The sequence below is a fragment of the Varanus komodoensis genome, unplaced genomic scaffold (genome assembly GCF_004798865.1).
Source record: "Varanus komodoensis strain SLA01 unplaced genomic scaffold, ASM479886v1 scaffold5, whole genome shotgun sequence".
Classification (NCBI taxonomy): domain Eukaryota; kingdom Metazoa; phylum Chordata; class Lepidosauria; order Squamata; family Varanidae; genus Varanus; species Varanus komodoensis.
In genome coordinates, this window is record NW_025336087.1 from 9,415,170 (window position 1) to 9,430,152 (window position 14,983).

General features: G+C 39.4%; 1 protein-coding gene across 5 annotated transcripts in view; it reads left to right on the top strand.

The window, feature by feature from the left end:
• The window catches only part of MAST4 (microtubule associated serine/threonine kinase family member 4), a 268,657-nt gene that overhangs the window by 104,973 nt on the left and 148,701 nt on the right, over window positions 1–14,983 (top strand). For all 5 annotated transcript variants that reach the window (XM_044446093.1, XM_044446094.1, XM_044446095.1 and 2 more), the window contains one exon: window positions 7,495–7,526. In XM_044446093.1, coding sequence (XP_044302028.1) covers window positions 7,495–7,526 — 32 coding nt within the window. The remainder of the gene's footprint in view (window positions 1–7,494; window positions 7,527–14,983) is intronic.

Genomic DNA, 14,983 nt, shown 5'->3' on the forward strand with positions numbered 1-14,983 from the left:
CAATCCTCTCCTGCATCCCCTTCTGACAACTTTTGGGAAGCTATAGGAATGTGCCCTAAATAATGTATGCATTTTACTTTTAGTTAAAAGGATTACTGATGGTTTGTTGGTACCATGGATTTCTCTGATGCACTAAATTAATATTCTGTGTTTAGATAAAACAGTCTTCAGAAATAGTTCCTGTTTACAATATTAAATATATGTATTTCAAAGATTTGGTGAAGGGTAATGCAGTGCCTTTAATTTGGCCTTCATCAGTTCCAAGGATCTTGCATGCAAGTTTATGCTTGTGTAATGAAGACAGGTATAATATAATGATGCCACCAAAGATTAAAAATAACAGGCTTGGAATATGAATTTTCCTAGTGTGTAATATCCTGAAATTCATCCCTTATCATGAGCAGGCAGCAGACTCAGATGAAACTTAAGAAGCACAGATCTTTTAAAACTTAACTGGTAGAACAAAGCAGGGAGAGCAAAGTAACATTCTCCTTGAGATACAGAAGAAACATCTGCCTATATGAATGGTTGAAGCCAAACTGAAATTTCCCCTCTTTTTGTCCCTTTCAGTAAGCTTCTGATACCACTCTCAGGATGGCTTCTGTTACTTAAGGGCTACTCTGGACACTATATAATTGGTTTGCTCACTTTGCCTGTCATCTTCTCACTGGGTCAAGGAACTCCATCTCTATCATTTGATTCCCTGACTCTGAAATGTTTTCCTCTATTTCCAAGGTGGGCTGGTTTTCCTGCTCTGCCTGAGAATCTTCACAAGGTAACCTTGAAACTCCCGAGTCACCTACCCAGCCATGCCCTTCTGCTGCTTCCCTACAATGAGATGAATCTATCTAAGCAGACTGTAATGTGCAAAAGCTGGGTTCCCTTTCTGTATCCTATGCTCATGATTTAAACCAAGAATATTATGAGTAGTAAGCATATAGTTTTCCTCTAGTTTGTTTGCTTTTGTTGCTCCCAGTCATTGTCACGTATTCACAATTTTACTACCACCACCCTGGGGAGGGGGAGTTATTCACCCTCCAGATGTTTTGGACAACTCCCTTCAGTCCTTGTCATCATAGCCAGCTATGAAGGATGATGGGAGCAGTAAGCCATAGTATCTAATGGACCAGATGTTGCTCATCCTTGCACTAAATCACTTCCTCTTAACAAACTATGATGGTATAGATCTTTCAAAACTGGATTAATTTATAGAACAATGCCAGTTAGAAACTTATTAGTTTAAAGGAAGGTTATACTGTGGAACATGGGTAGGATATCTTCAATGACGGACAATTGGCACTCAGGAAAATCCCCTTGTGATTTCCAGATTGAGAATCACTGGTTCTGCTTTAATACAGTTTACTGCTCCTTGTCCACTCATACATGCAGCCAGCATGAGTATATGTGTAACAAGCAACGTAGGTCCATGGGGGCTACTAATTAGAGGTGTGGTTTCATACACAGTGGAGTTGCATACAGTGCTCTTACTTAGACGGAGAATAGCTACTTTTATAGACGGTTCATCTACTGGCATCTTGCGATGCTTTACAACAAAGCAACAAATAAAATAGAGCACAGCATCCAATGGTTCAATATTAAACAGATTAATCATTAAAATAATGGGAAAATAAAAGGTTTTTGCCTGGTGCTGGAAAGAAAAAAGCATCTGTACTAGGTGAACCTCTCTGGGGAGAGTATTCCATATTCAGGATGCCACCGCAGAGAAGGCCTCCTTGGGGTAGCCACCCTCCTGATCTCTTTCAAGGAGACCTTCTGAAGAAGGACCTCCACCTCAGATCTCAAGAGGCAGGAGGGTATATAGCAAAGGAGACGCTTCTTCAGTATCCAGGACCCAAGTTGTTTAGGGCTTTATAGGTCATCACCACCATCTTTAATTGGCAGCCAGTGTAAGCAGTAAAGGACCAGTGTTATATGTGAATACCTGCTGGTCCTCATTAACTGAAGTATCCAAACCGTCTTTAAGGGCAGCTCCACACAGAGCACAGTACAATGATCCAGTCGGGAAGTTAACAGAGTATGGGTCCCCATTGCTAGGCATTGCTCATCCAGGTAAGGGTGCAGTTGGTAAATCAGCCAAAGCTGAAGAAGAGCGCTTCTCTCCACCTGAGACTCCAGTGACATCCCTGGGTCAAGGAGCACTCCCAAACAACACACACTATTCTTTAGGGGAGTGCAACCCCATTCGGAACAGGGCTCATGTCACTTACCTGGTAGGCTGAACCACCCACCAATAGTAACTCTGTCTTGTCTGGATTAAGCCTCAATTTATTGGCCCTCATCCAGTCTGTTACTCCACCCAGGCACCAATTAAGGACAGCCACTGCCTCACCTGCACTACTTGTAAAAGAGAGGTAGAACTGAGTGTCATCAGCGTAGTGGTGACTCTGCAGCCCAAACCTCTGGATGACCTCTCTCAGCAGTTTCATGTAGATCTTGAAAAGCATGGGGGATAAAATGGAACCCTGCAGAACTCCATGGCAAAGCTTGGAGTACAGTTTGATAGTATAGTATGGTATAGTACAGTTTTATTTAATTGTACTATAATAACACCAGTAACAGAAAAAAGTTACAACAATGTAGGCCTTATCCATGAACTTACAATTTAATAGATGCAATATTACCACCCTCCCCCAAAGGTGTGGGGGATAGAGTAGAGATAGGGAAACGAAGTAAGGCTCTAATTATGGTGGCATGTTTAAATCCCTCCATACTCTGACAGCGGGAGTATGGAAGGAAGGAAGACATAAACTACATTTTTGTTGCTACATTTTTGAATGTTTTCCATCATATGTTAATTGAGCATTTAGATTTTATTTTGATCTAAGTGCTGTGTTTCAAAATGGAAAAATATGAAGAAAAGTTAGCTCAGTGTGCAGTCCAATGAAGCAGCTGGCATCTGTCCAAACACAGAAGATTAAGTCATCCTATGCATGGTAGGAGGACCATGGAAGGGAAGGGTGCCCCTGCACTTTTCCCACAATGCAAAATATTTAGCTGTTTTAGTCTGAATTAATTTTTTGTCATTAAAGTGAGTAGGAAGGACTGCCTGGTGCCACCAGAATGCTTCATAAGTCTGTAGATCCTTTCTTATTTTCTCCTTGCCCCAAAGGCCTGCCTCCAAGCTTGTTCTGGTGACCTCAGAGGCTCAGCCAGCACAGTTCTTTCTGTGCCAGTTGGAAGCAGGGTATTCCAAGGTCAGAGTTAAGTTTCCAAGGTTGGTACTGGGATCCTGAAAAACCCTATAGCCATCTATCAGCTGCAGTATTGTACTACCAGTAATTTACTCTTTGTTCGGTTGCTGTTGGAGTTGCTATGCTTTATTTTAAGGCATATTCCAAGAAAGTATTCACAGTGTTGGGTTTCATATTTAGTATTTCTGTGTCTGAGGTATGATATCTTACTTCATGTTCTCTGTGCGTCACAGATATTTGCTTTGTGCCTGCATGGAGCCTCCCCCAAGAAGCCTTTATAGTTTAGAATTTTTCTGTGGGAATCCTCCCCGAATTACTAGTGTGCATGACTTGGGGTTTTGGCCCATACCCTTAATTCTTTGATTGCCTCAAAAAAAACTCTTGTCTGTAGCAGTGCTTTGTTGGGGATCATTCTTCTTTACTCCCCCGCCCCCTCCTGTGATCAGGGTATATATGGCCTTGAAGACCTTGTTCAGAAGATGGGTCTATTGTGGGAACAAGCTCCATTCTACAGATGAGTACCCTCTCTACCTTTTCTGCCTAGGAGAGAGCCATGTCATTGAAGTTGGTGTTCAACTGTCAGGCTTTTACAAAGCAGACACCAAACCCAGTGTGACAGGCTGAAAGTTGTATTGTGGAAGAAGGCCTTGGCAGCAATTGAGATACAAGGAACAAAGTTGCACATGTGCCTACTTTTGTCTGCCCTCTCATCTACAACAGCAGTGAGACTTTCCAATCCAACTTGTTCTGTTATCATCTGTTTGGCCAAGTAACTGTTCAAAAAGGCACAGGCAACTAAGGGCAGTGACAACCTGAAGAGGAGAAAAATTGACTTCTGGAATCTTCAGTGTTGGTGCTTCCATTCCTGGACCCAGCATCAACATTGATACTGGTGACAGAGTTGATCTGACCAACCTGAGAGGGAGGTTGAGGGAGAGATCAGAAAGTTCCTGTCACTCTCTGGATTCAGCAGATAATCAGATGCCATCATCTCCACCAGATGCCATCTTGGTACCATAACAAACCTCCAAACCATATTGTCTCTGCACCAAAGATGGATGGCAGAGTACAGAGGGATTGATGCCATGGATCCCACTCCTCCCTCTCAGAAAGGTCAGAGTAGGCATTAGCTTTTCATTGGTCTTATTACTGGGATGACTGGCAATAATTTCATTAAACTTGTGGAAGCTAAAAGTTATGGGTGCTCATAACCACTCCACTTTATGAACACCCATTGGCCTCTACTCACTTGTGACTCCAGTCAACAGACAGCTGTTCTTCCTCACCACCGTCTCTGCTCATCACCACATTACTACAACATAGGACTCTCCCTTGGCCCTTCAGCACTGTCTACATAGTAGGTTTCCCTACCCTTGGGACCAAGGTCACAGCAGGCCCAGGGACATGGCATCTCATCTTTGAGTGCATAGGATTATATCTTGGACTCACAAGTCTGGTGTGTTAGCCATATGGTCAAAATTGTTCCTAGGTGAGGGTGTGGAAGCACAGGATTTTGTTTCATCATTGGGAGGTTTTCCCAATTCTTAGACCAAATGGCTAATTGGCCCTGTTGCCATTCAGGCACAGCCAGGCACAGCAACCAGTATAGAAGATTGATGATCATACGCGATGTGGGATATTCTCATCTATGTCCAAATTATATTGTGGTTGAGTCTTTTCAGTCCAAATCTAGGAGAAAGCATGCATTACCTGTCAGTAAGGAGGGCAATTAGATCTCACGGGCTACCATGTATATTCCTCTGCTGATTTGGGGCTGAAGATATCTAATTATCAAGCTGCCATGTCCTGGCGCCAACCTTTTCCAGCCTTTTCTCTCTACCAGATGAACAAAGAGACTTTTTTTGGGGGGGGGGTTCCAGGCATAATTGAACAAACTGCCCAAACAGCAGATGAACGCTTTGAGACATGTAGCAGATTGTTGCGCCAAAGCAATAGGAGCAGCAGCCCTCAGATGGCACACTTGGCTAAATTTGGCTGACCTCTTCTAAGAGGCACATTATAGAATAAAGGATCCTCCTTTTAATGGTGACAACCTTTTTAACACCTCTGCTAGTGACACTATGGACTCAGTACATAACACAGGGTGGGAGTCGATCACCCCCTCCTCCATTTAAACAACAAAGATTGATTCAAGAATGCCGCACAGTGGCCATTCTTTTCACCACCAGTCACAGCAACCTGCAAGATAGCCATACCCATCCTGCAAGTAACAGATGCAACCTGGAACTCTTGGACAAGTGCTGCTTCTGACTCAATCCTGTACTTCATCCTTCTTTCCCTACCCTTTTCTTCACTTCTTATCTATCTACATTTCTGCCTAACCTGGGCCTTTATCAGAACTGATATTTGGGTCATTAATGGCATCTAGAGTGGATGCATAATTGATTTTAACATGTCCCATCCCCCCCCCCCACACACACACAGGGCCTTATACATATCTCATATAGAAAGGATATAGCCAGGTTAGAGTCAGTGCAGTGTAGGGCCACAAGGTTGGTGGCCGGTTTGCAGGGGATGCCGTATGAGGCGAGACTGAGGAAACTGGGTCTCTTCAGTCTGGAGAAGAGGAGACTCAGAGGGGATCTGTTGGCAACATACAGGTATGTGAGGGGATGTCACATGGAGATGGGTAGAGACCTGTTCTCCCCTGCAGAGGAAGGCAGGACACATTTCAACGGAGCAAAGCTCAGGGAACCGAGGTGAGGTTCCATTTAAATACCAGGAAGCACTTCCTGACAGTTAGGACCCTGAGGGTATGGAATGGGCTTCCACGAGAGGTCGTTGAGGCCCCATCGGTGAGGGTGTTCAAGGATAGGTTGGACATGCACATGGTGGGCATGTCGTGAGCGGAGCTGGCTGGAGCTGGGGGTCAGACTAGATGGCCCAGGAGGCTCCTTCTGACTCACTCTGTTTCTTTGTTTCATTTATTTGAACAGAAGTTGACTCTCTTATTATGACAGGAGCAACTAAGCTTGTTCATATTCATGAAAGGTGGTTGCCAGTTTCCACCTCAACCAAGACATTATATTACCATCTTTTTTCCCATTTCCACAGACATCAGTGGAGAGGGCTTATACATGCCAGATTTTCTCAGAGTTTTGACATTCTATCGGTCTTGGACATGATCTTTCCACCAGACTCCTCAATTGTTTATTTCTTATGGAAAGAAGTGGAAGGATCACTTAATCTCTTCCCAAAGATAAGCATTATGGATTGTCCAAACCATTGCTTTGGCTTAGGTGAACTAACACATTACAGCCTCCTCTGAATGGCGTATTCCACTTGGGGATTAAACAGTTTTAATAGAATTCAGCAGGAGGATTTTGCCATGCAGTCATTTCATTGGAATCAACAACTTTGTCAGGTATTACAATTTTGATGTTTGAGTCTTGGAGCATGGCTTCTTTGTCCAGGCTCTGCTGTCTTCCCTCTTAGAGTAATCAGTACCAACCCTCCTTCTGGTAAGTGCTGTAGCTTTCTGCTTGTCCATATGTGTGCTTCACAGTGGCCACAAAGAAGAAAGGTTTACATACTAGTTGTGACCGACTCTGGGGCTGGCGCTCCTCTCTGTTTGTAAGCAGAAGAGCCAACGTTGTCTGAAGATGCTTCCATGGTCATGTGGCCAGCATGACTAAACCCCGAGGCACACGGAACACTTTACCTTTCTCACCGAAGTGGTACCTATTTATCTACTTGCATTTGCATGCTTTCAAATTGCTAGGTAGGCAAAAGCTGGGACAAAGCAGCGGGTGCCCATCCCGTTGCATAGATTCCTTCCGATCAACAGCCTAGCGGCTCATTGGTTTAACCTGCTGTGCCACCTGCATCCCCAACTATGTAATATTATTACATATTATTTTCACATTCCATAAATGTGAGCTATCAATGCCCTCTGGGTCATTTTGTAATAAATTCCATGCTGACTATGCCTTAGTAGGCAGGATGTTTGGAAATGAACTTTCTAATCCTACCTGCACCTTCCAGCTAAAGTTTGGCAATCTGTAATGAGATCCCTGATTTGAAATTCTTTGCTTAAGAAAGCACAAGTGTTATAAATGAAAAATCCAGGAATAATCACTAAGGTAATCTGTACTTTACTTTGGTAATCTGACAAAGTGCACAACAAATATGCATTTTTGATTAACTTTAGCCCAGGCTAATAATGGCTAAACCATTAATATGTGGTGTCTAGGTGCTTGGTAAAACCTTTTTTCTGTTCATTGGTAATTAATTGTTTAATAGATTTTTCTTTCCTTTGCAGAAAGAGTTGAGCCTTCCAAGGAGGGGAAGTTTGTAAGTAACCCATGTTTCTTCCTTTCGTTGTGTCCAATGCATTCTGCATGGAGTTTGATAATGTCTCTCTTTCTTCAGTAATTAGTGCAATGAAGGCTAAATTTGGCTACTGAATCTACTCGTATATAAAGAAAGCTAAGATTGTAAAGCAGTGACCTGAGGTCTTTCTGCTCTGTTGAACGTTTCTTCTGGTATAATTTAGTGATACTTAGCAAAAGAAGAGTTGCAAAAGATACCTACTTTATCAATAAAGCCATTAGATAAAAATAAAAAGTTGCCTGGGATTTTATTATTATTTGAGCTGCTTCTAATAATTGCAGGAATAACAAAGGTAAATGTCTTGATTTTAATATTAGATTTCATTTATTTATTTATTTAAAAATTTGTAGGCCGTCCATTATTGTCATCTCTGGATGGCTTACAACATTATTTCAGTTTTCAATAAAATAAGAGAAGTTAACTATTCCACACTGAGCATTATTTAAAATAAATAAGTCATTACACAATTAAAACTACTATGTGTTAAAATATTGGCCAAATAAGGTCTTAACCTGGCCGAAAAACATACAATAACAGCGCCAGGCGGACCTCTCTAGGGAGCACATTCCATAGTTGGGGCCAGTATAAACACTGTGAATGCAAACAAACAAACAAAAAAAAGATGGCAAAGAAGAAGTGGCATTAAATGAATTTGTACCTAGGTGTTCAGTTTGAACAGTGAAAGTACTGATTGTTTCAAGAATGTTGGAAGTCTCCCTTTTTACTGGTTTGGAAAATAATCTATTTAGTTGTGCTGATATCTAAGGGTTAATTGCAATGTGTAATTTTATGTGTTTTGATTTCAATTCTATAACTGCAAATTTTACTGTGTTCAACATGCTTCACTTCCAGGTAAGTGAGCACAAGTTTACAACCTAAGTGAATTTCAAGCTATTTTAATACTTGTGTTAGTTGGACATTTCTTATAAGAATACACAGGCAATATTGATAGTGTATGTCAGTGGGAAGCTGACATAATCGAAACTGATCATTGCTAAAATATTTAGTACAGAACTCTGCAATTGAATATCTTATACAATTCAATGACTTTAAACTACATTTTACTATGAGTAGAGGGTGTTAATATTTGTAATTAACAGTAAAGTGGTAACCACAGAAAACAAACAAAACCAGAAAAACATATCATGAGACAAGTGGTAATCATTAACATGTCCTTGGCATAAAGAAAAAGAAAGTGGGGCGGGGGCAGCACAAGCAGCGGAAGAAAGGATTAACATTTCCATTTCAAATATATACATTGATGTAAGCGTTCCATATGACTTAGATGGTTGTGTAAGAAATGCTCAGACTTGGGAAGTGTACTAAGATCTCCAGTCCACTGAATGATAAGTGGTGGCTGCTTTTCCTTTCACACCTGGAATGTAAGTGTTTTTGCAACTGTACAGGTAGCCAATATCCATTGCTGCTGCCCATCTATTCATTCCAACATCACAGGAATGTGCTTTAAAAGTGCATGTACATTTGCTATGGTCACAGATTTTTTCAAGAACAATATTTATACAAGCAATGACTTCCAACCAAAAACGTTAACCTCTCATTTTGAGCTGATTGCACATAGACACTTTGCACAGTTCTCTGCAGATTAGCTCGGCAATCTATACAGTTTCCGGGAACTTAAAAATCACCCTTGGGGGGATTTTTGTGCACTAATTTGTGATATTCATGCTTGAGCAAAAATTAAAATGGAATAAAATTTCAAAGAGGCAGTCCAAAGCACATTTGGGTTAGAGGGAAGTTTTTTGTGAAAACATGAAACCAGAGCTAAAATTGCCCTGTTTTGAGGCTTATAGCTTTTGTTGCATCATAACCAATCCCCCAGTGGAGCTGATGGGGATTAACACTCAAGTTGGGGTCTTCCTTGTAATAGCTGATTTTATACTTCGAAGCTGTAAATTATAGTTTATTATTTCCTGGATTAACCAGGTTTTTGTCAGAGATCTAATAATGAGAATATGCTTTTTTAAGTACCTCAGTTATTGAGAGATGGGCTTAAAAGGTTGAAAATTGTTTTACTTTTCAAAAATAACCATAAAAACATCCTGATGGGTACAGGAAGATCTTCCCATATATATACCTATGTACATACGCAGATGGCTATCAAGAAGGAGGTTTTTTTCTGTTGTGATACCCTAAATGTAGAATGAGTTTCCCAGAAAGGCTAAAGGCTGGTGTCTATGCTGTGTTTTTTCTGGTGCCTTATTTTCATGGGAATTTTAGTTTTCTAGTTGCTGTTTTAAATCTATTATTGTGCTTTAATCCTGGCATTGCTGCTAGGTTTTACTTTCATGTTTAGTTCTATTTTACACTATAGTTTTAAGGCTTAAAACTTTTATTGTGGATATTGTGTTGTATTTTATGGTTTTAATTGATGTGAGCCACCCAGAAATCTTTGGCTATTGGGAGTATAGTCATGCAGCATATTAATAATGGAGCCAAGTTGTTGCTGTAATTGACATTTAAATAATATTTTATGAATGTGGGAACTATGTGGTTTGTGACAAAAAATCCTTTTTAGAGTTATGGCATTGGAAAACTTTAGTATTACAATCATTTCTTAAGTGGTTTTGGTGCAATCCTTGCTATGGGTTGACTTTTTTATATTGGGAACTCTTCTGAGCAAGGACATTATGCTAAAATATGACAAAGGTTGTAATCCTGTATACACTTAGGGAGAAAAAATACCATACTTTCCAGCATGCTCCATCTTTGTTGCTTGGAGAGATGGTCTGAGTTGTAGGAATTCTTTCTTCCTAAAGATGTATAGGATTGTGCAGTCAAAGGTTATGGGTAAGAGGATTGCGGAATATAGTTGTACCAGTGTTTCTGTGTTCAAACATTGTCAGCTTTGTTTATTCTTTACTGAATCTCATTTTAATGAAATTTTCCAAACTGTCACCTACATTAATGGTTTTGTTCTACACACATAGAAAAAAATCAGGCTGTTACAGGTTTGCCACATAATGATCATAAACCTCATTATGTGTTAGTAGGGAAGTGGTTGATATTATCAGATTAGGTGCTACACAGAAGCCTCCAAACACATGAAACTTAATAGGAATTGTTTAAGCTTCTTTTTGCTTAAGGCTTGTTCTGACAGGTTTTTCAGGAGTTGATAAGGTTTTGTAATTGACTTCTTTATCGGTGATTTTGAGTGTGGATTATTGGATTAGCTTGGGGAAGAAGAGTTAAAGGTAGGAAATATAATGGGATCCTCCTAGAGTGAAACAATGTAAGAACAATGGAACTGTCACATACTTTTAAGCCATAAGTTTGTATTTTCCTATTATTAGCTGTGTTCTGCTCTACATGTTGTTATAACATTTGAGATTTGGATCCAATTGGAAAAATATTGGAGGTAGTGTCCATAACTGCACAGTCAGTTTGAACCTGCTATATTCTCACAATGCTGAAAAGGTAGTATCCTAAGAGAACAGTAATTAAAAGGGCAGTAGTTGGGCCTTTCCACTGGTGTATTGTATTGTTCGCTTCACAAGATGGAAGAAAGAACAGCTGAAAGCTGTGAAGATTCTGCTCTTTGTCATCCATGTGACGCAGGAGTTGTCTCATTCTGTAGACAATTAGGCAGCCAGTAATTTCTTGTACAGAGGATTTAATGTTATTTAGTCCGTAACAATTAAATAGGAAATCAATTATAGTTAAGGTTGAGAACAGTAGTATAAAATGTAAATTAGCGGGTAATGTGCTACATGAAAGAATCTTTTGAAAGCGGTATAAAATACATTCAGTTATCGGGCTGTAAAAATATACTATATCAAAAATAAAAATGCACAGGCTTGTGATGCCCATCGGCATTTTGAAATGAGAGAACAAGGAATTAGATTTCACTCTCAAATCTTGAATCTCTCCCATTGTTATTACCACTTAACCTAATAAACAAAAAAAAAAAAGGTTAAAATTGCTGTATATACCAAGATTGATGTTTGGTTTCTGTCATTTTTATGGAAGTGAAATCAACCATGGCCAATTTTAGGAAAGTGAAAAACTGGGATAAAGTATTCATCTGTGATGAGAAATCACCTTAACTAAGCCTACCAACATAACAGTCCCTTTCACTGTTGGATTGTTTGATCACCCACTATCAAGAAGCATAGATCTCTTGAATGAAATTATGGATTTTGAATGTAAAGCCAATTCAAATTTTCAGAGTAGAAATTGATGTTCATTTATTTAGAGCACTGGTTTCCAATGTGGCACTCTGTCGACTGCAGGCACATTGTATGTAACAGGTAAAGGGGCCCCACTGTGATGCCAAGAACACCTGAAATTTTTATGTTGATTTACATTTACTGATTTTAATACGTACATGAATGATATGAAATGCATACAACTTTTGCACAATTATACATATGCTTCAACAAAAACAGATTGAGTATTCCAATTGGTATCCATTTAAAGGTGGCATCTATATGCCACGTGTTCAGATATTGAGAGCCCTGTAAAATCCTCCATCTATTATAGGAGGTGTTTATTATTCTGAAGTAGTACTATCAAGTCTTTTATCTGTCAAAATGTTGCAGAGAATCTATGTTGTTAATTTCCACGAAGCAGGTAATAATTTAAAATAGTGTGTATAGCAGTGTTTCAGTACAATTTATCCATGTAATAACCCCCACTCCCCCCTGCAAAAGAAGCAACTACTGAACATTGCCAAAATGTAAGTTCAAAAGAAGCATTAGTTGTATTGCACCACCATAATTTGACTGAATCAGACAGTTCTCTACTAAAGAGTTTATTATACTGTCCAGTGCACCTGGAAGTTTTTGCTGAATAAGATGCAGCCAATTATCCTGGGATGTAGCACATAAACTGATGATCCACTGATTAGGTATTTTGAAGGTGGTGCCCACAGCAATTTCTCAAATTCCTAAATATGTTCATTGATCCAAAAGGTTTGGAGGTATCACTTTTGGCTTTGAAAATATACCTTTGATATGATGTTTTAATTTAATTTAATTCAATTCCAGTAGAATGACAAATTCGGGAATAAACCACTAAGTATCTCATTTTTGGTTCAGTGATGAAAGATAATAAGTTTAATTTTAGCAGAATTATTTTCCTAATGGAAAAGTGAAATATATTTGGGTTTCAGATATTTTAGAGAAAGAAGTTTCTATGAAAGAGGTCATTGTATAAATGCAGGGCTTATGTACTCTTTGGTTTAGGGATTTAATACATGTGAACAAATTTTGATGAAAGGTTTAGAAGCTAAAGGAATTTTGTCTACTATATTGGATCATCTTAAATTTGAAAATATTTTATTTTTGCAGCTTAGAAGTAGTCTCATATCTCAAACCAGTTGAGGAAAAATTAATGGAGGAATTAAACCATTTTTTATTTGCGTTAATCTAAGGAAAATCCAATATGGATTGATGTTACCTTATTTCTCAGAGATTTGATATGATCTAGTGTGAGGGCATGTGCAAGTGTTGGAACTGTAATGCACCTTCTGATGTTACGTTACGTCACGTTTGCTGCTTATATCCCAAGTCCAAAGAATAGTTGATTTAGATGACAGACTTTATTCAGCAGTTAATCAAGGTAATGTTAAATCATGATATTCTGCAAAAGTAGTTTATATTGGCTGTTGGAAATGTCTCTTTGTTCATACTATAGAAGATTGTTTTTTGAAAATTCTTGAAATTGTGCATATTGATAAATTAGCAGAAACATTTCAAAGCAGAAATTGTCCTACACTGGTTTACCTTGACTGAGGAAAAAGTGGTGACCCTTTTAGTTATTGGGACTAAAATACAGGTTTAGACAGCAGCCCTATGAACTTTAGTGACTGTTCCAGGGACCATAGGATAGCTTGGATTTCCTCCTCTGAGACTGGAGATTGCCCTCTAACCCTGAAGACAGAGTTAAGAGATCTGAGCCCCCATGGGCATGCAGTTGACATGAAGAGGACCGTGCTGGCTGTCTCTGTGAGGTTGGAAACTTGACCTTAGAGCCAGGGAAAAGGAGGTGTTCTGGTGGTGGGGAAGGAAGTCATGTGAACATAATGCCCTGTCCCCGTCAGCAGCCTGGCAGCTCTATTTTGAACCAATTGAAGTATCCGGACCATCTTCAAGGGTAGCCCCATGTTTGTTTAATTAAATAAATAAATAAATAGAGCTGCCAGGCTGCTGACGGGGACTGGGCGTTATGTTCACATGACTCCAGTTCTCCATCAGCTTCACTGGCTTCCCATTTGGGCGTAACGTAGAGCGCGTTACAGAAGTCAAGACAGGAAGTCACTAACGCATGTGTCACTGTCGCGAGGCAGTGTATATATGTATATATGTATTCACTCAGACCACATTCGCCCATGGTCCCAATGAAATTGATTTTCTTTAAAATAAGTTCAGGACTAGCAAAATATGGATCTTGGTAATGGTTACCAGGGCATCATTTTTCTTAAATTGATTAAAGTGTAAAGGTTTAGATTTTTAACTAATGTGTCTTAAACATGAAAAATGTGTGTGTGTGTGTGTGTGTGAGAGAGAGAGAGAGAGAGAGAGACTGACTGACTGACTGACTGACTGACTGACTGACTGACTGACTATTTTCTGGGAACTAGATGTACTTTTTTTCCTAAATGTGTGCTAAAAGACCAAAATATAAAATAAAATAATCTTGTTCTGAACCTGAAAAAGTAAATATTATTTTTATAAAATCTAAGCTATGAACTCAGCTTAAGCAGTTGCATCTTAAAATAAGTTTCAGAGTTCACATCACTCATCTAGGAGCTACACTTCTCTTAGGCTTCAACTAGATGAGGCTAGCCCATTAGTCAAGCACATTAGTTAACAGTACCATTCCTTTTTTCATTATGAGTTTCATTTTCAGTAGGCTTCATATACAAAACCCATTGTTGATTTTAAATGAAAAAGTGAGCAATTAATCTTGAAAGTAGGGTTTTGCATAAGGGAAAGTTGATGGGCTGGGAAAATGCTTAGTGGTTCTTTCTGTTCTTTGTATTAGCTCAGTGCTGTGAGCTGTGTGATAAAGTTATCTGTTTACAGAACTTTAGGGTGAGAATTGCCTTAGACTGGAATTAACTACTTTTATATACAGGAGTATTTTGCAGCTCTTACAATGAACATGATTCAATTAGAATCTGGAAAAAACACCAGTCATTTCCAAAGCTCTCTACTGCTACTTCAGAAATACTTGATCTTTCTGGTAAAGGGTTAATGAATAGAGGATAGAATGTGAATTGAGTCTGGTGCCTGCCTAAGCTGCTGCTCAGGCTAACTCCCTATTCTCTGCTTACCTACTTCCTCCTATTCCCAAGCAAACAGTTCTTCCCTGAAATAGGCTAGTTTATTGGTAGCAAGTATGCTTGGCTCACCAAGGAGTTCCTTAGGTTCATTGCAAGCATCCACTTGATTGGA